The sequence below is a fragment of the Venustampulla echinocandica genome (genome assembly GCF_003357145.1).
Source record: "Venustampulla echinocandica strain BP 5553 chromosome Unknown scaffold_1, whole genome shotgun sequence".
Taxonomy (NCBI): Eukaryota; Fungi; Ascomycota; class Leotiomycetes; order Helotiales; family Pleuroascaceae; genus Venustampulla; species Venustampulla echinocandica.
The window spans coordinates 4,734,065-4,754,920 of NW_022474206.1; the positions used below are offsets into that span (position 1 = coordinate 4,734,065).

The following is a 20,856-nucleotide window of genomic DNA, read 5'->3' on the forward strand; positions in this document are numbered from 1 at the left end:
AATGCTGTACATAGGGACCTGATTGTAGAAATGTGCAACTATGCAAGAGACTTTAAAGACAAGTATGATCCATCTAGGACCCTAACCAAGCATACATAAACATGTGAGAGTTCTGGTTCTGGTACAGCAGATGTATAAGACAGCATCACTAGCATCTATAATGCTTCTAGTGATAAAACAAACCAAGAGTGGTGGGGTGGCTAATTCCCCGGCGAGCAGGGACGGGGCCTTCTGTAGAAACATGTATATTTGTGGTGAAATTAGTTTGGGTATCATTAATCATATATCCCCCTAGTCTATAATTGACAACCGTCTATTCAAGCCGCCGACCCACTCTCTTCACGCCGAACCCGCGGCTCATCTTCTTCATGGCTCTCGTGATTGATAAACAAGAAAGAAAGTACCACAATAGATGCACCAACCCAATATAAGGCACTTGAATACTGCTTGCTTAGAACCATCTGCCCAATGAGTGATAGCGGTATCGTCATTGATAGTCCCACTGTTACCACTAACGGTGTTGTGAGAAGCATAGCGTAGGCCCAAGAATAATCGCTGAGAAAAGATGATGCCGAGTTCAACTACATGCGTGTTAGCATTATTTAGAGGGACATGAAAGGGGGGACGTACAAGTACAATAGTCCAAATCTTGCCGGTTGGCGGTAATTCAAAGGTTTCAATTCCCGTGTAGTGCAGAAGAAAGAACGCAGGCCACAAGAAGATGACGTTAAACAGCCCTACAAGTCCAAAAAATAGGGGCATGTTTACCCTGTCCTCGTTGCCAATTCGTTTTTTCATGACAATAGCATAGATGCCATACATGATGGCGCTGCCAAAAGCCATCGCATCCCCAATAGCAATCTCACTTTGTGATTTGTGTGGGAAGTTCCCCCGGTGCTCATCATTGTTTTTGCCTGAAAGATCCACAGTCGAGATTAGGATGATGCCAGCCAAGGAGGCCAGTACTCCAACAAGTTTTTTGTAGGAGAATTGCTCCACGCGCACTAGGGCACCAAAAAGCAGCGTCCAAATGCTGCTAGTGGAGGTCAAGATTGTAGAACTAGCCACACTAGTATATTCCAGGCACGCCGCAACCAGATAGTTGGCACCAAACCAGAGCATGCAGAACTCCAAACTGAGCTTTACAGTTTCTGGCACGCTTAACTGACCCTCTGGCGGTTGTGGTTCTCCGGACATGCTGAGCGCGGGTTGATCCTCATCATCGTCAACCAATAACCGTGTCTCAGATGCTGACATGGGGTCCTCCGCATCTTCCTCACCAGTACGGGATTTGGAACTGACGCCTCTATAACCATCCATCTTGCCCTGCCAATATTCGACTGCGGATGTTCGAACGTGCGCTATGCCGTGTTGGTGCACAATACGTAGAAAGACTGGAAGTAATGATATCGCAAAAAATGATGTGTTGATATAAGTGACGAAGTATGGTTTTGAGTATGTATTATCTGCAAAGATATACTGAATTTCGTTAGCATGTCCTATCTAGACTCCATGAATTTTGGTAGACTTACACTGGCTAAGAAATTCGAGGCGGTCCAAAGGAAGACGGTAAGAAGCAGAAGAATAATTCCCAGTGTCCGCCGGGCCATATTCTGGAGACCCATGCCCGCCCTAAATCCATTAGATTTGACGGGCTCTAAAGATGCCATCGATACGCGTCGGCGTTGGACCGATGGTTGTTCGGCAGAGAATCTAAGCTCCTCTGCCATCGTTGGAGGAACAAGTGGTTCTTGGGCACTCATGGTGCTGATCTTGTGTCTTCCTTTGCTGGGGCCGGTATTGCTACAGGTGCAAGCGTGCTTACGCTGGTTCTATCATGGAGGACGAAGGTGTAGATGTGAAGATACCTCGGTCATGGGAGGTTAACAGGTCATCTCCGAAGATGTTGTATATATCCTGCCGGCAGAGGGAACACAGGCCGGTCCTGATGTCTCGTGGGCTGTGCTATCGCAATTCTACCTAGGCGTTAAGAGTGGTGTACAAGCTAACATCTCGTGGTACTGTTTCAACGGATGTCGGAACTAGCCGCCTTACCTAAGTTCCCCTGAGATACCTGCCTGGCGATGCACAAGCCGTTGGATGCCACGTGACAGTACCAAACGAATTAGGTAGATTCTTGTTCTATTAACTGCTCTACTCCGTACCTTTGCACAATGGTTATATTAGTTTGATTTGAATATTCCCCTATAGGCGTTTTGACCATGGCTTAGGCCTGGCTTCACCTGGCATGCCATAAATATGCGTAGGAACTCAATATTTATACGTCCTTAATTCGAGCGTCTGCATTTAAAAGAACTATAGTCAACACGCCATAGCGCCATGTATGATCCTTAATATGTACACAGACCACCCTTGCTGAGACTACCCCAGCCCTGAAGGGCGAATGGGTGTAGTGGGGACGAGTACGATGAAATGAAATGAACTACAGAAGGCCTCAACGGAAAGCAAACCCGTTCCCGTTCGATTCTAGCAGGCACATCCATCTCTGTCGTTCTCGATGTGGATATTGATCGGGTCTGAAAAATCCCCACTAAATTCCTCTGATTCTTCCTGCATAAGAGCATTTCTTGCGATGACTAGCCCTATTATCAGCATGGAGACTCTAGAAACACGAAGGTCATGATGTAATTAACGTACCTTCGAATGCCTGTTCTACGTTAATAGCTTCTTTGGCGCTAGTCTCAAAATAAGGGATCCCCCCTTTTGATTGACAGAAAGTCATCGCACGCTTCGAGGATATCTAGAGTATTTGATTAGAATATATCTCCTATTATGGCCAGTCTTGTAACTTGCCACCCGCTTATTCTCCTCCACATCAATCTTGTTGCCAAGTACAACCTATGTAAGTAATAAGCACCATCAATTCGTAGGGCATAGCTTAGAACTCACAAATGGGAAGTTATCTGGGTCTCTCGGCGACGCTTGAATCAAAAACTCGTCTCTCCAGCTATCCAGTGTGTCGAAACTCTTTGAGTTGTTCACATCGTAAACGAGAACACAGCAATCAGCCCCTCTATAGAAGGCTACTCCTAGCGATTGGAATCGTTCCTGTCCTGCAGTATCCCAAAGCTAGATACCGGTCAACTACACTATGCGATACATCGAGGCATACATAACAGGCTCCTGGCTTACCTGCATCGTCACCAACCGGTCGTCAACCAGCACCTCTTTCGTTAGGAAATCCGCTCCGATGGTCGCTTTGTAACTCGCGCTGAACTTCTTGTTGACCTAGAAGGTAATCAGCCCTCTGTATCCCACCACCCAACCAAGCTGACGGCATGCTGTGAGGAATGACCGAGATTCGACGTACATATTGATTCATCAAACTCGTTTTGCCAACACCGCTATCGCCCAAAATTATAACCTGGCAGCCGCTAGTTAGCATGGGAGATCCACAAGCTCAAGAGACGCATAGAATGAGGGAGAAACATACCTTTAATAGGACCTTCTTCCTGGAAGCCATGGTAGCGGGAAGTTAGAGAGGGGCTGTAGACGCTGGAAGATATGATCTGCGATACCGATGTTGGGACGTCGTGAGGTCGCAATTTCGCACGTCGAAGTACAGTATACCGGACTTCAATGAGCGTCGCTATGAATGTATTGGGATCCGATAGCAAATACTCCTTCGGTCTGTTGTATCATGTATCGGAGTATGATGTTGTCTTGTGATAGTGATACAAGGTACCTGTAGGCTCCATTTGCCACAGCAATGGGGAGCTCCATCTTAGCGCGGGCTGAGCTTCACCAAGGTTCATCAGGCTAGTCGCAAACATCACCTGCAGCTATCGCTCCTCCTGCTCAGCCCCACAACCTCGTAGTCACTGTGCATCCTGGTAGCGGTCTCTACAGCAATGTAGTGTATCGTCTACACTCTGCGATATATACCATGGCGTCCTGGCGGGAGGAGTATATACAGGCTCTCCAGGAACGAGACGAGCGTGAAAAGGCTAGCTATCAACGAATCGACGACGAACTTATCAACGCCTGTAAGCTCCTTCTGAACCGCTTTCCCGATATGCCCGCTGACATATGGCAAAGTTGCAGATTTACTCGCCCGTACATCAGCCCTCGAAGCAGAGAAAGCTGCCAATGATCCCGCTCAAGACTCCAAGTCTCCGGGCTCTGCCATCCCCACCGCTGCAGCAGAGGGCTCCGCCCAGGAAAAGAGTCACTTGGCTGGAGCTCTACGACAAAATGGACAGTTGCAGTCCCGCATCAAGCTGGCTGAAGCGGAATTGGTCAAGCTGAGGACCAAGACTAGGACTGATGCAAAGCTCATTGAGAGCCTTTCTAGGGAGCGGGCAAGTCTAAGTCAGAAGGTTAAGGATAGAGACGAGGAGTTGCGGGGTAAAGCGAAATTACTGGATGTGAGTAGGATAAGTCCCCAGTAGGGCTTGTGGGATATTGCTGATATACAGAAGGATGTCCACGACGAGGTTATATCGTTGAATCTGCAGCTCAATATGTCTGAGAAGAACGTCAAGAAACTCAAGACAGAGAATAAGGAACTTATCGACCGATGGATGATTCATAAGGGTCGAGAAGCAGAGGCGATGAATAACACGCTGCATGATCAATCAGAGGGACGATAAACTCTGGTTTCATAACTGCGTTGCTGGGGTATATCTATACCTGGGAGAGGTATAGTCTCGGTAAGTATTCTATCTTATACAATTTCCGCTGATCATTCCTCATTACTCTTCATATCCAGTCAATCCGATCCCGCGTTAGCCAACTTACAGGTCCAACAGGTCTAACCAAACGTCGACTATCTACGCTCAGAAAACTTCCTAAGCCTGGTGGCATCTTTCGTGGCGATAAAATAACTCCCTCCGGCGTCCGTCCAGCTTACGGACTTGGCGTAGTATCGACCAGCCTTGACATCGAGGACATTGACGGGGTTCGAGATATTCCGGGGCGTGATCTGATGGCCATGCGGCACAAAAGATTTCAGCGAAATAATCTTGCAACCATCCTTTAGGTCGAGGAAGAGATCGATGAGCTTCTGGTTCAAATCCGACGTGAAGGCTTGGTTGTTAACGAGGATTACGTCGGCACGTTTCATTATCCCCTTGATTTTCTCGTTTTCCAGAAAATCTCCACGTTCAAGATGCACTTCTCCGGTCTCGATTCCCCAAAGCCGGCAGCGAGCAGAGAATTCCTTGTGTTGAGCATCCGCCAACTTGCAAGCGTTCTCCATCATTTCGCAACCCCAACTCTCGGACCCGAATTCTAGAGCAGCCTGCAACACCACACTGCCAACGCCCGAGCCAAGATCGACAAAGGTCTGGTTCGACTGGAGCCCAGTCTCAGCAAGCACACTGGATATCAACGAGGGTAGCAGCTCGCCGTAGACATTGTCGGATCCATTCTGATACCTCCTTAATATATCGACTTTCGGGGAAACCGCACGGTCATAGACCTGCCTCAGTATCAAGCGAACCATGTCGAAAGGAAGATGATGCCTATCATCGAGATTTCTTGCGAGGGCCCCGTCCTTCCTGAGGGTTTCGATCTGTGAATTATATCTGTCGACGGCAATTTTAAACCCGTTCAGTAATTCTTTGTTGAGGGTATCTTTTGATAACAAATTTTTGGCTTTCTCAAGTTGTCGAATGAATCCCTGATTTGGGTCTAGGAATGGTTCCGCTTGCTCCTTGGTTAGATAGACATCGGTGACGATCTTAGCAACGTCGAGGATCTCCTGTGTAGAGTCTATCTTGTCTTTTCCGAAATGAAGATCGTATCTGCTAATGTCAGCTACCCCGCCTATATAGCACGTAAGGAACAGAGTCTCAATACCTTTCCCGCTGAGAAGAAGCACTTGGATACTTCAACTCTACGATGATGTCCTCCGCCACTGTTCTTGACCCTTTCCCACTAACGGCGATGTCAGCCGCATGGATCATGCTGAACACTCCGTCGTCATCCTCGGAAAAGCCCTTCTCGGAGCGTAACCGCCTGTTGAGATCCACAGCCCGCTTCGACGACTTATGTCTCTTATTCACCGTTTCTTCTCCAGAAGTCGTTTCGTCATCGTCGCTATCGTCCCATTGTATTGGCTTGTTACTCGGGCTCTTCTGTCGTACAGCTTTGCGCTTCGGGGGTTGTAGCCGGCTCGAGGAATCGTAGTCTTCTGAGGGTGGGGTCGCAGTACACGACTTCGCACGCGAAATCGAAGGCGATGCGCGCGCTGAGGAATCTCGAGAGCGGGGACTTTGTTGATGTCTCAAGGTGGACGCAAGTTTGGAAGGGAGCGGCTCCGGCTTCTTCGCGACCGGTTCGCGCTGGATTCTGATTTTGGCGGGTACCGGCTTGATGGCGGACTTGGACTTGTTACCCCAGAGGGACGCCATAGCAGTCGAAAGGAAATAAGTAATACAAGCAAAAGCTACAAAGTAATGAATGTGAGGTGCAAGTATGCTTTGTTTAGGTTGAAAGATAGACCTAAAATACTGAGGCGGAGTGAGACTGTAGCCTCGCATGCGCCCACTCACTCGTATGTGCATCTCAGCGCCTCGTGACCCGAACCGCTAGTGGCAAATACAACTTGCAACTTCTGACACCAGCCAACCAGCCAACCAGACGCCTGGCCTCACCTCAGTTAAATAGGGGTATCATTTCTTCATTCTTTCCGTAAAAAATCTAGTTCTCAACGCCAACCGATTCAGCTCTTTAACCTGTATAGCTCACCATGACTCATATGACCTCCAACCCAAGCGCCACTAAAATCCCCTTCCAGTCATCATAATTTTGACCGCACAGCCTCCAACCGGTATTTCACATCTTTAAGTACTTTAGTTGCCGGTTTCCAGTCGTCAAATTCCTTTAAAAGCTCCGTGGTTTCTGCACTAAGCTCGGTCTTCACAAAATCCTCTTCAAGTAAACCACGCATAATCCATGGAAGGACATACGGATTTGACGTGTTCGGTATTTCATACTTCTTTAGCTCGAGAGGGATATCACCAACGGACGTGGTTTCTAGAGCGAACTCAACCGCAACACTGTGGTGCTTAGCGTAAGAAACAGAAAATGGATCTCTAAACTCACTCATATATGTTTCCGTCGTCATAAAGTCTAGAATGGCCCTCTCCGGTATACAAACTGCCAGCCAGTGGCGCCGATAGTTCGCGAATAAGGCCATGATCAGAGACTCCAAGATTCCGCAGTTTGAGAGCAAATCCCACAAGGTGAGAGAGACTGTAATAAAAAGTTAGGTTATATCCTTGCGCTCAAAGGGGGAGTATATACGTACAAATCAGGCGCATGTATGCGGCCATCGACAAAAACTGCTCTGTAGATGTATGGGTGGCTCGCTGTGGAGAAGATAGACGACTGTAGAGCGATTAGTTTAAAGTAAGTAGTGATAAGGTCTGGGATGTACGAACTTCCATCGAGATTAGTTGATCATCAATTGAACCACAATACGTGACCCTAACACCATATTTAACAGCAACCCGAAGAGAATCCTCGTATCTCTTAGATACAGTACTCTCGGGATCCGCAAATTCGAAGAGCTCGCCTGCGGATCCGCTGAACAGCCTGGACTTGTAGTCCGCGAAAGGCCCTAGAGATACTCCAGCTAAGATCGGGCATGCCCGTCAGCAGGGTTCATGCAAGACAAGGAGGGAAATTTAATATCTCAAATTGGAGCGCAGAGTGCATAACTTACCCATCGCACATACGCCAATCCGCCCCGTAGTCACGACCCCGAATTCGATGAGCTTAGCCACAAGCATTAGAGCGACCGGAACTCCCTGCGAATGGCACGCAACTAGGATGAAATCGGCTTTGCGAACATGGTCTATCCAATTTAAAAGGAGTTTCCAGAGGTTATCAGCTCGATCGGCAATCTTCCCTTCTCCTTCAAGGGCTACTTTTTCAATCTCACAGTCGAGGGAGCCATGGGCATCTGTCCAGCGTCTGATTGCGTCTGCTGCTTTATTTGCAAAGCGAACCGAGGTTCCCGTAGGCTGTCCCATGACTGTCCGGAGTAAAGGAGCTGGGAATAGGCCATGAATGCTTCCATTGCATGATTAAATTAGTCCATGATACGAAGGTACAATAGCCAAAACGAAGGTGTGCTGTACTCACCCGATAGCCAGAGCCTTTTTAATCATTGGCGGTTCCTTGACTAGAAATACATGTTTGGCAGGCGGTTGCTGGGCATGAAGGAGGAGGCGTGCAATCTGTTGTAGAATTGAGGGGTTCTCAACTAATCTGTATGTTTGTTTTACGGATGGTATCAAAAGGTTAGGTGGTACTTTCTTGGCTACTGTTGGAGGAGTCTGAACAGCAGCACTAGAAGCTGAGGCGGCTTGAGTTGACGGGCGTAAGCTCTCGATGGTTTCAGTAGATTGGGGTCGACGGCGTTTACCAGATTTGTCAATTTTGGGTTCCTTTGGTGTCACAGCTTTCGCAGGTTCGGGGTTTTTCTGCGATGGTTCCCCCGAGACTGCAACCTGGCCAACATCTTGCAGATTTCCACCAGCAGGCCCAGCTTTTTTAGATGTGTCAGTCGACCAGAATGCCCAACTACTAGATTCTGCTACCGGTTCAGGGTTTTGTTTTGGGGCTGGTGCATCTTCCATAACGGTATCGACGTCAGCCTCCGTCGTCTTTACAAGCACTTTTGGCTCAGGCTCCTCTGTAGCAGTTGACGGCGCCGCAGTTGACCATAGCCCAAACCAAGAAGTTGAGCCTGCGGTTATTGAAGCTGGCTTTTCTTCGGTTGCTGTAGCTGGGAGCGGTTCCTGCGGCTGTGGCTGTGGCTCTACAACTCCTTGTAGCTCGGCCTGCTTTGATAGCTCTGGAGTCTCTGGCGTTTGTGCTCCATTTTCTGCAAGATTTTGAGGTTGCGCCTTGGGCGTGCTGAGCCATCCTCCAAGCCAACCAGAAGCGGTGGCAGGTCTTTCGGCGGTTTCACTGCCGGGTGGAAGTTCCACTTGAGTGGAAGGTCCTTCTATCAATTTCTTGGGTTCTGCTGTGGGTTCATCCGCGGGAGCGGAGGAACCATTCTCTTCGACGCCCTTATCATCTTTGGTCATGGAGTTACTGGTTTTGTTGTCTGTATTTAACGGCGATTCTCCTTCTAATGTGCTAGACATAGTCACTTCGGAGGTTTCCTTGCTCTTCCCAAGGTACATAGAAGGGGGCCTTTCGGTTTTCGGAACAGGAGGTTTCTTCGGTTCGAATCGATTTAAATCGGCTGAAGTCGAGCCGTTCGTTGGCTTGTCGGCCAGGATCGTCTCCCTAGCAATCTGCGTAGAAGCCGTGGATTTTCGAGGCCATGTCCCATACCAACTAGCCTTTTGCTTCAACTTCTTGGTCTATGTTAGCCCACTGAGGTGAATGATATGCTGCCACAATAACGAACCTGCTCAGGTGTGCCCCCCTCAGCCGCCTTCATCACGCCGGAAACACCAGACTTGATGCTGCTGTTGCTCGCATTTTCAGAACGGTCGGTAGCAATAGGAGGCGAGACCGTAGATGTGGTTGTAGCTGTTGGCTTCACCGTCGCAGAGCGGGCCTCTGGCTGGTGCTTCGTGGCCGCCTTACTTGGGTCTTGCCCTTGTCCTTTGGAAGGATTAGGTTTGGGCCGCTTGTGTGGTGAACCCATTAAAAAAGGATATGAAAGTATGAATTCAGAGCAGCGGCAGATGTAGATATTGTGAATAAATAGCATGTGTCCGCTCAGAGCTTGTAAGGCGGCGCATGCGAGAGGTAACAATAATAATGAGCATGGCAGGTGGACGATGTCATTACAGTTGTTGAGCCGGAGCCTGAGCCTAGGCTTACGGAGTAGCCTTGAGCCTTGAGCGCCCCGCGACAAGGCATGTGGTACCTTGGTACCTTGATACCTTGATACCTTGATGCCTAATAAGATACTATAAGGTGCCTTAGGCAGCAACTGTACAGAGTATCGTTCTGTCTACGGAGGTACAAAGGTACAAATGTGCCTTACATAAGTTGTCAACTTGAAGGTGCTGTGGCCCGCCGTAACTCCCCACGGACCACGGCGCCCGAACCCCTGCAATTGCAATGCGGGCAGATTGCGCCCGCCGTAACAAAAAAAAAGTTCACTGTGCAAAGCTTCGTTCTTGGCACAGGGAAGATAATTGATCAAATACCCCTCCACACACATTTGTCGTTTTATACTTGGTTTCTTTCCCCGGGTCCTTATTGACTGGCCCCTTTTACAAAATGGCGCCCGTCGAGAAGAAACGTAAGACGGCACCGACCAACGACTCATTTGCTCGGTCCCGGAATCCTCCAACTAAAGAGAATGAGAGCCGGCCAGCAAAGAGACCAAGACAGGAGGAAGGGCAGAGAAATGGCAGCGCACGTACGAAGATATCTCAAGTCCGCGAAGAGGAGGCAGCATTTCCCAGAGGAGGCGCAAGTCTTTTGACTCCATTGGAGCACAAACAAATTCAGATTGAGGCGACGCAAGATGTGCTATTCGAGCAGCAAGGGAAGTCGCGCCGGCCAGATGCAGATGGTGAAGACGTCGATATGGATGGGCCAACAGCAAAGAAAGCAAAATCTAAGGGAAAAGGCAAGAAAACCGGTAAAGAGCCTGGGCCTGAGGAGCCCAGCGTCAAGATCGAAAGTTTGAGTTACAAGGTATTTCTCCCATCGTGCTCTATAAGTTCTGTAGCTCACAATGCATAGCGAATAGTTCCCGGCTCCATAATCCTCGGCCAGGTCTGCCAGATCACTGATCACGATATTGCCCTCGCTCTGCCAAACAATTTGACGGGATATGTGCCCATTACGTCGATCTCCGATAAAATCACAGAGAGGATCGAGGAGATTGCCGCGGCTGAAGAACTGGACGATGACGAACAAAATGCTCCTAAAGACATCGAGCTTGCAAAACTCTTCTCAATTGGCCAATATCTCCGAGCGTACGTTGTTTCTACCAGCGATGATGCGACTACTCCCTCTTCCGTCAAAACCAAGCGACATATCGAGCTATCCCTCCGACCGCAACAAGCAAATAATGCCCTAAGCGCTCAAAATATTGTCCCCCACAGTATGGTGATGGCTTCTGTTGTGAGCGTGGAGGATCACGGTCTAATCATGGATATTGGCATAAACGACACCAATGTCCGAGGTTTCATGTCATCGAAGGAAATCCCCCACGGAGCTGAGATATCTAGTATTGAGGAAGGCACTGTTTTCCTGTGCATGGTAACTGGACTCAGCTCCAGCGGCAAAATCATCAAATTATCTGCCGACATGCAGAAGGTAGCGAACCCTAAGAAGTTGAGCTATCTTACTGAAGGACCTACCGTGGACGCCTTCCTTCCGGGAACTGCTGTTGAACTCCTGGTGGCAGATATTACCTCAAGAGGTATTGCAGGGAAAGTCATGGGCATGGTTGATGTGACAGCAGATATGGTGCATTCTAGTGCTGGTCCTTCCGGCAAAGACTTGGAAAAGAAGTATAAACTAGGTTCGAAAATAAGAGCCAGAATAATATGCACATTTCCTGCAGCCGACCCTCCAAAGCTGGGTATCTCGGTGCTAGATCACGTCATGGCGCTTACGCCCCAGCAGGCGCTAGAAGATGGCAACAAAAAGCTACCTCTAGATGTGTTACCATTATCTACAGTCGTAGAAAGTGTTACGGTTCGAAAGGTCGAATCTGCGCTTGGGCTGTTTGTGGACGTTGGGGTCAAGGGGGTCCCAGGATTTGTACACATCTCGAGAGTAAAGGATGGCAAGATCGAGACGCTCTCAGAGACATCTGGCCCCTATAAAGTAGGCTCAGCTCACCGCGGCAGAGTTATCGGCTACAACCCAATTGATGGAACATACCTTCTATCTCTGGAGTTGAGCATTATTGAACAGCCCTTCTTGCGTATCGAAGACCTCACGATCGGCGAGGTAGTTAAAGGGAAAGTCGAGAAGATCATTGTGAACGCAGGTGGCGTGGGTGGTCTACTGGTCAACCTTGCCGAAGGAATTACTGGGCTGGTTCCAGAAATCCACATGGCAGATGTTAAGTTACTGCATCCTGAGAAGAAATTCAAAGAGGGCATGGCTGTGACTGCGCGTGTTCTGTCAACGGATCCAAACAAACGGCAGATACGACTCAGTCTTAAGAAGAGCTTGGTTAATTCGGAAGCACCCCCCTTTCTCGCCTATGAGGATATAGCCATCGGTATGCAGGGGCCTGGTACTATCATCAACATTCTTCCCACTGGGGCTGTCGTTCAGTTTTATGGCATGGTGCGAGGATTCTTGCCTGTGGCTGAAATGAGCGAAGCATACATCCAGGATCCGAGTCAGCATTTCCGAGTTGGTCAAGTTGTCAACGTCCACGTATTGAAGGTCGACCCTGAAGCAAAGAAACTGGTCGTATCGTGCAAAGACCCTTCGGCATTCGGGCTTGCTCAGCAAACAGCACTGAAACAACTAGAAGTTGGCCAAATCGTTTCTGCCCTCGTCACAGAGAAATCGGATGATGATGTCTCTGTGGAGATTGAGGGGACTGGCTTGCGTGCTGTGCTTTCGGCCGTGCATCTCACCGATGGCTCTTCATCTAAGAATGCTTCGGCATTGAAGAAAATACGTGTTGGTCAAACCTTGAAAGATCTTGCGGTGCTTGAGAAGCTCGAATCCAAACGTCTGATCGTTCTAACTAACAAGCCAAGCCTTGTAAAGGAGGCGAAGGGTAACACTCTGTTACGAAGCTTCGAGGATGTGAGAGAGAATAAGGTTGTCCGTGGTTTCGTTAAGAATGTGACTCTAACGGCAGTTTTCGTGCAATTTGGTGGTGCTCTGGTAGGCTTACTTCCGAGGAGCAAATTACCAGAGGATATCGCATCTCTCCCGGACTTTGGGATGAAGAAATTCCAGCCCATAGAAGTGAAGATCATCTCGATGAATCATGAGAGGCGAACGTTTGTACTGTCTATGGTTGACGGGAAACAAGGATCACAGCTTTCTACTAGCGATGCCACCGAAGATACCCAGGAGGTGATCAATCCGGTCGATGATACTCTCTTCTCCATTAATGATCTCGCCATTGGGAGGTTAACAAAGGCCAGAGTTTCGTCTGTCAAACAAACCCAAATCAACGTTCAACTTGCGGATAACGTACAGGGCCGCATAGATGTCTCTCAAGTTTTTGATTCATGGGACCAGATCACAGATAAGAAGCAGCCGTTGAAGGGTTTCTCTTCAAAGCAAGTCATTGATGTCTGTGTCATTGGGACGCACGATGCCCGGAACCACCGTTTCCTACCGATCACTCATAGGGCTGGGAAATCCTTGGTTTTCGAATTGTCTGCCAAGCCGAGTGACCAGGACGACAAACTTCAAGAGCCACTTACTCTCGACAAGGTCAAAGTCGGCTCATCTTGGATTGCATACGTCAACAATATGACAGATGCCTGTGCATGGGTAAATCTTTCCCCAAATGTTCGTGGGCGTATCAATGCCTTCGATATGTCAGATGACGTCTCTGTATTAAAGGACCTGGAAAATAATTTCCCTGTGGGATCAGCTATCAGAGTCCGAGTTGCCGATGTCGACGTTTCCAAAAATCGACTGGATTTAACTGCCCGTTCCACCGAGGCATCAGAGCGTCTAACGCTTCAAACACTAAGCAAGGGGATGGTACTACCAGGAAAGGTGACCAAAATCAATGAAAGGCAAATCATCGTCCATCTTAGTGACGAAGTTTGTGGCGTTGTCTATCTCACGGATATGGCAGATGACTTCGCTCAGGCTGACCCGACAAAATACTCCAAGAATGACATTGTTCGAGCTTGTGTGATCGGAGTAGACGTTCCAAATAAAAGAGTCAGATTGTCGACAAGACCTTCAAGGGTGCTGAATTCTTCGCTCGCCGTTCAAGACCCAGAATTATCTTCAATTACAGATGTCAAGCTCAACGATATCGTCCGAGGATTCGTCAAGGCTGTTACCGACAAGGGGTTGTTTGTAAATCTTGGTGGAGATCTTACAGGATACGCAAGGGTATCTGACCTTTCCGACTCCTACATCAAAGACTGGAAGTCAGAGTTCCAAGTCGATCAGCTAGTGAAGGGAAAGGTAACAACAATCGACTCTCGTCAAAATCATATTCAGATAAGCCTGAAATCCTCGGTTCTTGATAAAGACTACGTTGCCCCTCTAAAATTCGACGATCTCGAAGTTGGCCAAATTGTCACTGGCAAGATCCGGAAAGTTGAAGACTTTGGGGTCTTTATTGTTATCGACAACTCCTCCAATGTCAGTGGCTTATGCCATCAAAGCGAGATGGCCGAAAAGCGCGTCAACAACGTCAAAAAGCTCTACGACGAAGGTGACTCCGTAAAAGCTGTGGTATTGAAGCTTGACGCTGAAAGAAAGCGGATCAGCTTTGGCCTAAAAGCATCATACTTCGAAGATGGCGTGGACGAATCAGAAGGCGATGATGATGACATGAGTGATGGGCAAGGTGCCAAGCTCGTTGGCTCTGATGAAGAAGACGAGGAGGATGTAGACCAATCATCAGATGATGAGGCTGGAGGTATCGACCTTGAAGATGTTGAGAGCATCGATGATGAGAATGAACGAAATTTCGATGAACAACTTGATGTCGTCATGGCAGACGTCGAAGAAACCAGCGATGTCCCTGCTCTTAACGCAGGTGGGTTTGATTGGAGCGGCAACACTCTTGATCGCGTTGATGATCTCTCCGATGCTAGCTCAGACGCCGAAAATGCGGATGAGAAGCCTAAAAAGAAGAAGCGGAGGAAAGCCGAAATCAAGATTGACCGCACTGGTGATCTTGACGCACATGGCCCTCAGTCCGTGGGTGATTTCGAACGCCTTCTCCTCGGGCAACCTGATTCTTCAAACCTCTGGATTGAGTATATGGCTTTCCAAATGCAGGTTGGCGAACTCAGCAAGGCTAGAGATGTCGCGGAACGTGCCATAAAGACCATAAACATCCGCGAAGAGACTGAGAAGATGAATGTTTGGATTGCGCTTCTCAATCTGGAAAATGCCTATGGAAGTGACGAAACTGTCGAGGAGGTCTTCAAACGGGCTTGCCAGTATAATGATCCCCAAGAGATCCATGAGAGGTTGGCAAGCATTTATATCCAATCTAACAAACATGAGGTAAGTCCAAGTCATCAGTAAATTTATTCTTGGTGCTAATAAACTCTACAGAAAGCCGATCAGCTCTTCCAGACCATCATCAAAAAGTTCTCGCAGTCGCCAACAGTCTGGTACAATTATGCTCATTTCCTACAAACCAGTCAATCTGATCCAGACCGCGCACGAGCTCTCCTCCCTCGAGCAACGCAGTCACTACCACCACATACACATCTCAACCTAACTCTTAAGTTCGCTGCCCTTGAATTTCATTCCGAGGCTGGATCTCCTGAGCGCGGACGTACCATGTTCGAAGGTCTGCTCTCAACTTTCCCCAAACGTCTAGACATATGGAATCAGCTTCTAGACCTCGAGATCCAGCAAGGCGATAAGGATATAATTCGCGGAGTGTTCGAGCGCGTGGTTAAAACCAAGGGTCTGAAGCCTAAAGGGGCTAAGGCTTGGTTCAAACGCTGGTCTGAGTGGGAGACAGAGAATGGGGATGCTAAGAGTCAAGAGAGAATCAAGGCGAAGGCTGAGGAGTGGGTTAAAGCTGCTACACAGAAGAAAGCTAGCGGTGCTGGAGATAACGAGTAGTGAGAGGCATTTCGAGAAGCATGGTTGGCTTTGACTGTCTGGCGTACTGGAGATTTTGAAACGTAAAAGTTTGTAGACTCCATGATGATATGATCACATGAAGCGGTAGTAAATTCTCATAGTTGGGTAGCTGGCAATAGCATTAAACAAAAAATGAATAGTTCTATTGAATGTAACATGATGGTTCTAAAAGTGTCAAAATACCACTTTATAAACAGACTGGGAAAATCAAAGTAGATGTTTCACCCCGACTGAAACATTTACACAGATTAGATTATTGACACTAACTAAAACACTGACACCTACTGGAACATTCACATCAACTAAGATGTTGATAGCTACTAAAACAATCACATTCACTGGGACATTTATATCATCCGATATAATAGATGGATGTTATTAGCTGCTGGGATTACCGTTACATGTGTCATTACATTGACAGGTGTCATTGCCCTTACTAGTGTCACTAAACTACCTTCTCACACTACAGTTTTACTTCATAGTATGACCAATGGTCTGCGACATGTACACGACATAAATGTGCGTGTCAACCTCTCACGAACTAATCCTTTAGCATGTTGCATTGTCCACAAGCGAACAATAGTCAAATGGATCATCAAGGCCATGTGTGCAGAATTGTTTGCTCGTCGGTTCGCCGCGCAATTAGACACGAAGAAAATCCGAAAACCCACATGCTACAAGATTATGTAAAACGGAAAGTTATGTCATGGTATTTTAGACAACAAGGAAATCTGCATGGTACTAGATCATATAAAAGAGAAAGCTATGCGCCGTAATGTTCGTCTTGTCTGTATCAAATTCCCCAAATATCAGATATGCAGGTAATTATAAATGAATATGCTGCTAATGTGGAATGTTGAGTTTTGAGTTTGATTTCGATATATACATATGTTACAGTAGATAAAGGACTACCTGGAATCGTTCGTCCCATTAGGTCGAGGCGTACTGCCAGGCATTTCGCGCTTCTCGGACTGAAGAGCCTCTATACTCTCATCAATCAACGCTATTTCTGCATTGACACGGAGTAACTTCTCGCGCATCATGTCTCCATACTCAGCATCTGAGAGCTGTTTAACTGGACTCCACTTCGAATTCATCCATGAATACTTCTCCTGGCCGACCGAAGCGTTTTCGGCAGCGAGTGTCTTTCTGGCATCCATAGCATTGTAGACATATTGGCCAATGCCACCAATCGCCGTAAATATTATAGCTCCAGGCACGATATTCTTTCGCCCACCTGTTGAATCATGTTAGAAAGAAACACAGTGCACGGGGTCGTACTAACGTAAGAAGCCCCCCATAGTTCCAGCAATCCCCCCAGAAAAAGCGCTGACAGAAACTTTTTCTCGCGGCGTTATCTTGCCGCCATCCCAAGAACTAAGCAAACATCCCCTTGCAGCTAAGTAGCAGATATTAGCATTCCATGTCACAGTGACGGGAAGGGTAGACCAAACTCCAAAACGTGCTGCCGAGAGTAAACCATTGGACACCTGATGCCAATGCAAAAAGCATAGGTGTATTCGAAACCACAACTCCCGCGAATCCACCAATAATCACACCGGACATACCTGTAAAGAATATGTTAGCATTAGGTGGATTCAGAGAATTGCATGTCACGTGGATGAACAAAGAAAACTCGGGTGACATGAGAGAAAGGGAATAGAGAAACATACCTGCAAGGCCACCGAGTTGGAGGGCAGGGCCGATGATATCTATGATTTCGGGGGGGAAACCATTCTTGCGTGGAGACGGATTGGGGCCTCCTCCCGTAACAGTGGAAGTTCCCATTTCGGGATCACGCATATAGTCCTTGATGTTTTCGGGATTGCACCCAATTGACTTAATTCCAGACTGCAAACATCGGTCTGTACGTGAATTGGAAGCGGCAATTTTGTTCTATGACGATAAATCCGAGATGAAGTTGACCAAGAAGTCGAAATCGAAGTCGAAGTCACAACTCTTCCGGCAAAGTCGAGGCGAGGCTGGCACGTGACAACCCAACTCGAACACGAAGGCTATATCGGGTTAGCCTCGAAAATGTATTAGCATCCATGCCAACCTGGTCCCAAACTAGGCAAAAAAGTAAATCAACGCACTCAAATCTTGTGAAGTCTATCTCCCATCCGCCCGACCATCGACAACGACGACGGCGGCAACACTCCAATCAAGTTCACCGGACTCGATACCTTGCACGTACAATACCAGCGACTACGCTCCGAAGGACTAACATCCGTCGCTCTACCTCACCTTTAAGGATAAAGCGCAAGGCCAGGAGTCCTGCGCATCGTCCCTAAAAACCCGCAAACATGGGTAAGCCTGTGCTAGAAGCGTTCCTCGATCTATAACCGCAGGTCAAGAGCGCCTCGGATATGTTGCGAACGAAATGTTTTGGATATGTTGCTGATCATGTGTATGCGCAGCTCCCAAAAAGAAAGAGCAGCAGAAGATGTCCCTCGGGGCCTTCTTGACTGATGAGAGTAAGAACATGGTCAATCATCGCCTATGAGAATAGGACACTGACAAGTTGCAGAGATGGGATCATGGGCTGATGAGATGGAGGACATGCCAGTTTGTAAGTACACGCCCCTATTCCAAATGACATTGCTAACATATATTCGCACTAGCCGGTATGATTTCCGCTTGCCCTATATCTTGAGATCTATATATGCACTCTCCGATAGAATACTTACTCTTCCAGACTCTAGAACTGGCTATGGGTCAGAAAGACGCACTTATAATTCCAACACTGGCACTTATGGAGGTGCTTCCATGGGAGGTGAGTTTGGGTCGATTCTACGGCTTCCAAGGTATCCGGCTAATCATCTTAACATAGGATACTCCGTCCGTGAGGAACTTCCGCTTCCCGATAAGCCACCTTATACCGTCCATTTGGGCAATCTGTCTTTCGATGCCACTGTTGGCGATGTCACCGACTTCTTTGCTGACTGCGAATGCACAAATGTCCGAATCATCGAAGACAAACTTGAGATGAAACCCAAGGGATTTGGCTATGCGGAGTTTGGCACTTTGGATGGATTGAAGCAGGCCTTGACTCTCAATGGCTCCCAGTTCCAAGGACGCAATATCAGAATCAGCGTTGCAGATCCACGTATGTACCTGAATCCAACCCCGCTAGCTCTGACTGACGTATATTTCTCCCACAGCAAAGGACAGAGACCGCCCGGATGCGCGAGTAATTACTGATTGGAGCAGAAAGGGCCCATTGCCAGATCTGCCAAACCGTGGTGGTGCTGGCGGTGGCCGTCGAGAGTCAGAACGTGATTTTGGGTCTGACTTTGGTGACCGTAAAGAACGATTTCCAGAAGGTGACGGCAAGGTTCGTGACTTCGGAAACTGGGAGCGTAAAGGTCCATTGTCCCCCATGCCGCAGCCAGATCGTGGTCTAAGGGAAGGTGGCCGTCCACGAGACGACGGACCCCGACCCGAGGGCTTCATGGAGCGAAAGGCTTCCCCTGCCGCATGGGGCGAAGGTCGTCCACAAGGCTCCCAGGATGGTTCCAGGCCACCAAGACGCGAGTTCCAGGAGAGGCCAGCAGTCGACCGTGCTCCTACCGCTGCGGAACAGGATAGCCAGTGGCGAACAAAGATGCGTCCTGACGCCCCAGCAGCAAAGTCCCCGGTACCTTCTCGCGATGGTAGCGAGGCACCTTCCTCACCTGCTGCTACACCTGCTACCTTGGCCGCACCAGGAGGCCGACCCAAACTGAACCTTGCCAAGCGGACAGTCTCCGAGGCTCAAGATCTGCCATCTCCAGCTTCGGCATCCGGGGATGCCAAATCCAGCCCATTTGGTGCTGCTCGCCCCATTGATACTGCTGCTAAGGAGCGGGAAATTGAAGAGAAGCGATTGGCTGTACTTCGGGAGAAGAAGGAAGCCGATGAGAAGGCCAAGCAGGAGCAGAAGGAAGCTGCTAAAGCCAAGGCTGAAGCAGAAAAGCAAGAGAGCGCTGAAGCAGCCGAAAAAGTTGAGCAGAAAGCCGAAGGCGACGAAGCAGCGACTGTCGAGAAGGAGGATCAGAATGGAACTGTCACTGACGACAAGGCCGTGAAACCAAATACGATTGTTCGAGATGCGAAGCCTGCCAGATTAGCAGATACCGGCACCTGGAGACGAGCATCTGGAGGACCCCCAACTCCTCGCGATGATATCCCGCGCGGCCCCAGAGGTAGAGGAGGCGCCAGAGGCAGGGGTGATGGTCGCGGGCCAAGAAATTATGATGACAGGCCAGCAAGGCAAAACACGAATGGAGGAGCCTCACCCGCAAGTCCCGCCCAGCCACCTGCTGACTCCGAAACTGCAGCTCTTGAGGGAGATGGCTGGAGCACCGTCTCCAAGCCAAAGAAGGGCGGTCGTGGAGGCAACCAAGCCGCCCGCGCAATTGCGTCTTGAGTATTGGTACTTGTACCCAATTCGTCCCCGAATCAGGTGGTAGTAAAGACCAAGGAAGTTGGTTAATGCGCTGCCAGCACTGGCGTTCTCAGGTACAGTAAAGTGAGCTCCTCGATAGCACTCGGATTATCACCTCTCTGCTTCTCGGCGACTTTCTTTTGGCGTTTGGATCTTATCAAAATGTGTCTAGATCTCTATGCCGATATCCTGGCTCGCTATTGGCTACGGACGACCTGCAACACAACCGGACTGTCTGCACTTAGATTGCATATGGGCGGCCCTTGGCGAAAACTTTTCCTTCAACCCTTGTCTGGCATGTTATAGGTCATGTCTCCTGGCGTGGCCACAGATCGTCTGTCTGGCATGTAACGACCTAGCTGTTGTTTTACGTCTCTGGGTGGCGAGTATCAGGTGGGATCTCTATCGAAAGTACTTGGCCATTCATAAGATGCATGCAATATTTGCCTTAAGCGATCTCTGTTCATTTTCTTCCTGCGAAGCGGCTGCTAGTCACTATGGCGTAGAAAGCGGATGGAGGGCTTGCCGTGCATGCTTGGTTGTACAGTAATTTTACATGTTTTTGTCATAGCAAAATCAATCATTGACAATATCTGTGTGTTTGATCTGTTGATGTGGCAATATGTTTTGAGGCCATCCCCAGTGCTATTATGGGGGTTTGCACCGGGCCTTCCCACGGTAATTTT

General features: G+C 48.5%; 8 protein-coding genes across 8 annotated transcripts; 3 read left to right on the top strand and 5 right to left on the bottom strand.

The window, feature by feature from the left end:
* Window positions 1-317: 317 nt before the first annotated feature.
* BP5553_04076 (Multidrug resistance efflux transporter EmrE) lies at window positions 318-1,763 on the bottom strand (the record flags this gene model as incomplete). Its single annotated transcript, XM_032012699.1, has 3 exons — window positions 318-581; window positions 631-1,479; window positions 1,533-1,763. 3 exons carry the CDS (start codon window positions 1,761-1,763, stop codon window positions 318-320), a joined length of 1,344 nt encoding a protein of 447 aa, XP_031872392.1.
* Window positions 1,764-2,487: 724 nt separating this feature from the next.
* On the bottom strand, window positions 2,488-3,484 carry BP5553_04077 (GTPase Rab7; the record flags this gene model as incomplete). The annotated part of the gene is made up of 6 exons (XM_032012700.1): window positions 2,488-2,597; window positions 2,659-2,761; window positions 2,911-3,090; window positions 3,154-3,249; window positions 3,332-3,385; window positions 3,455-3,484. The coding sequence occupies 6 exons, from the start codon at window positions 3,482-3,484 to the stop codon at window positions 2,488-2,490; spliced, it is 573 nt and encodes a 190-aa protein (XP_031872393.1).
* A 423-nt stretch (window positions 3,485-3,907) lies between these two features.
* On the top strand, window positions 3,908-4,613 carry BP5553_04078 (uncharacterized protein; the record flags this gene model as incomplete). Its single annotated transcript, XM_032012701.1, has 3 exons — window positions 3,908-4,007; window positions 4,060-4,388; window positions 4,440-4,613. 3 exons carry the CDS (start codon window positions 3,908-3,910, stop codon window positions 4,611-4,613), a joined length of 603 nt encoding a protein of 200 aa, XP_031872394.1.
* A 176-nt stretch (window positions 4,614-4,789) lies between these two features.
* On the bottom strand, window positions 4,790-6,377 carry BP5553_04079 (Histone-lysine N-methyltransferase, H3 lysine-79 specific; the record flags this gene model as incomplete). Its single annotated transcript, XM_032012702.1, has 2 exons — window positions 4,790-5,768; window positions 5,824-6,377. 2 exons carry the CDS (start codon window positions 6,375-6,377, stop codon window positions 4,790-4,792), a joined length of 1,533 nt encoding a protein of 510 aa, XP_031872395.1.
* A 389-nt stretch (window positions 6,378-6,766) lies between these two features.
* BP5553_04080 (Uncharacterized protein) lies at window positions 6,767-9,640 on the bottom strand (the record flags this gene model as incomplete). The annotated part of the gene is made up of 7 exons (XM_032012703.1): window positions 6,767-7,025; window positions 7,072-7,221; window positions 7,277-7,356; window positions 7,410-7,603; window positions 7,694-8,043; window positions 8,116-9,344; window positions 9,398-9,640. 7 exons carry the CDS (start codon window positions 9,638-9,640, stop codon window positions 6,767-6,769), a joined length of 2,505 nt encoding a protein of 834 aa, XP_031872396.1.
* Window positions 9,641-10,224: 584 nt separating this feature from the next.
* On the top strand, window positions 10,225-15,720 carry BP5553_04081 (Nucleic acid-binding protein; the record flags this gene model as incomplete). Its single annotated transcript, XM_032012704.1, has 3 exons — window positions 10,225-10,647; window positions 10,696-15,147; window positions 15,199-15,720. 3 exons carry the CDS (start codon window positions 10,225-10,227, stop codon window positions 15,718-15,720), a joined length of 5,397 nt encoding a protein of 1,798 aa, XP_031872397.1.
* Window positions 15,721-16,649: 929 nt separating this feature from the next.
* Window positions 16,650-17,529, bottom strand: BP5553_04082 (uncharacterized protein; the record flags this gene model as incomplete). The annotated part of the gene is made up of 4 exons (XM_032012705.1): window positions 16,650-16,978; window positions 17,027-17,140; window positions 17,196-17,309; window positions 17,415-17,529. 4 exons carry the CDS (start codon window positions 17,527-17,529, stop codon window positions 16,650-16,652), a joined length of 672 nt encoding a protein of 223 aa, XP_031872398.1.
* Window positions 17,530-18,047: 518 nt separating this feature from the next.
* Window positions 18,048-20,152, top strand: BP5553_04083 (uncharacterized protein; the record flags this gene model as incomplete). Its single annotated transcript, XM_032012706.1, has 6 exons — window positions 18,048-18,051; window positions 18,162-18,218; window positions 18,272-18,313; window positions 18,440-18,517; window positions 18,575-18,850; window positions 18,906-20,152. The coding sequence occupies 6 exons, from the start codon at window positions 18,048-18,050 to the stop codon at window positions 20,150-20,152; spliced, it is 1,704 nt and encodes a 567-aa protein (XP_031872399.1).
* Window positions 20,153-20,856: the final 704 nt, after the last annotated feature.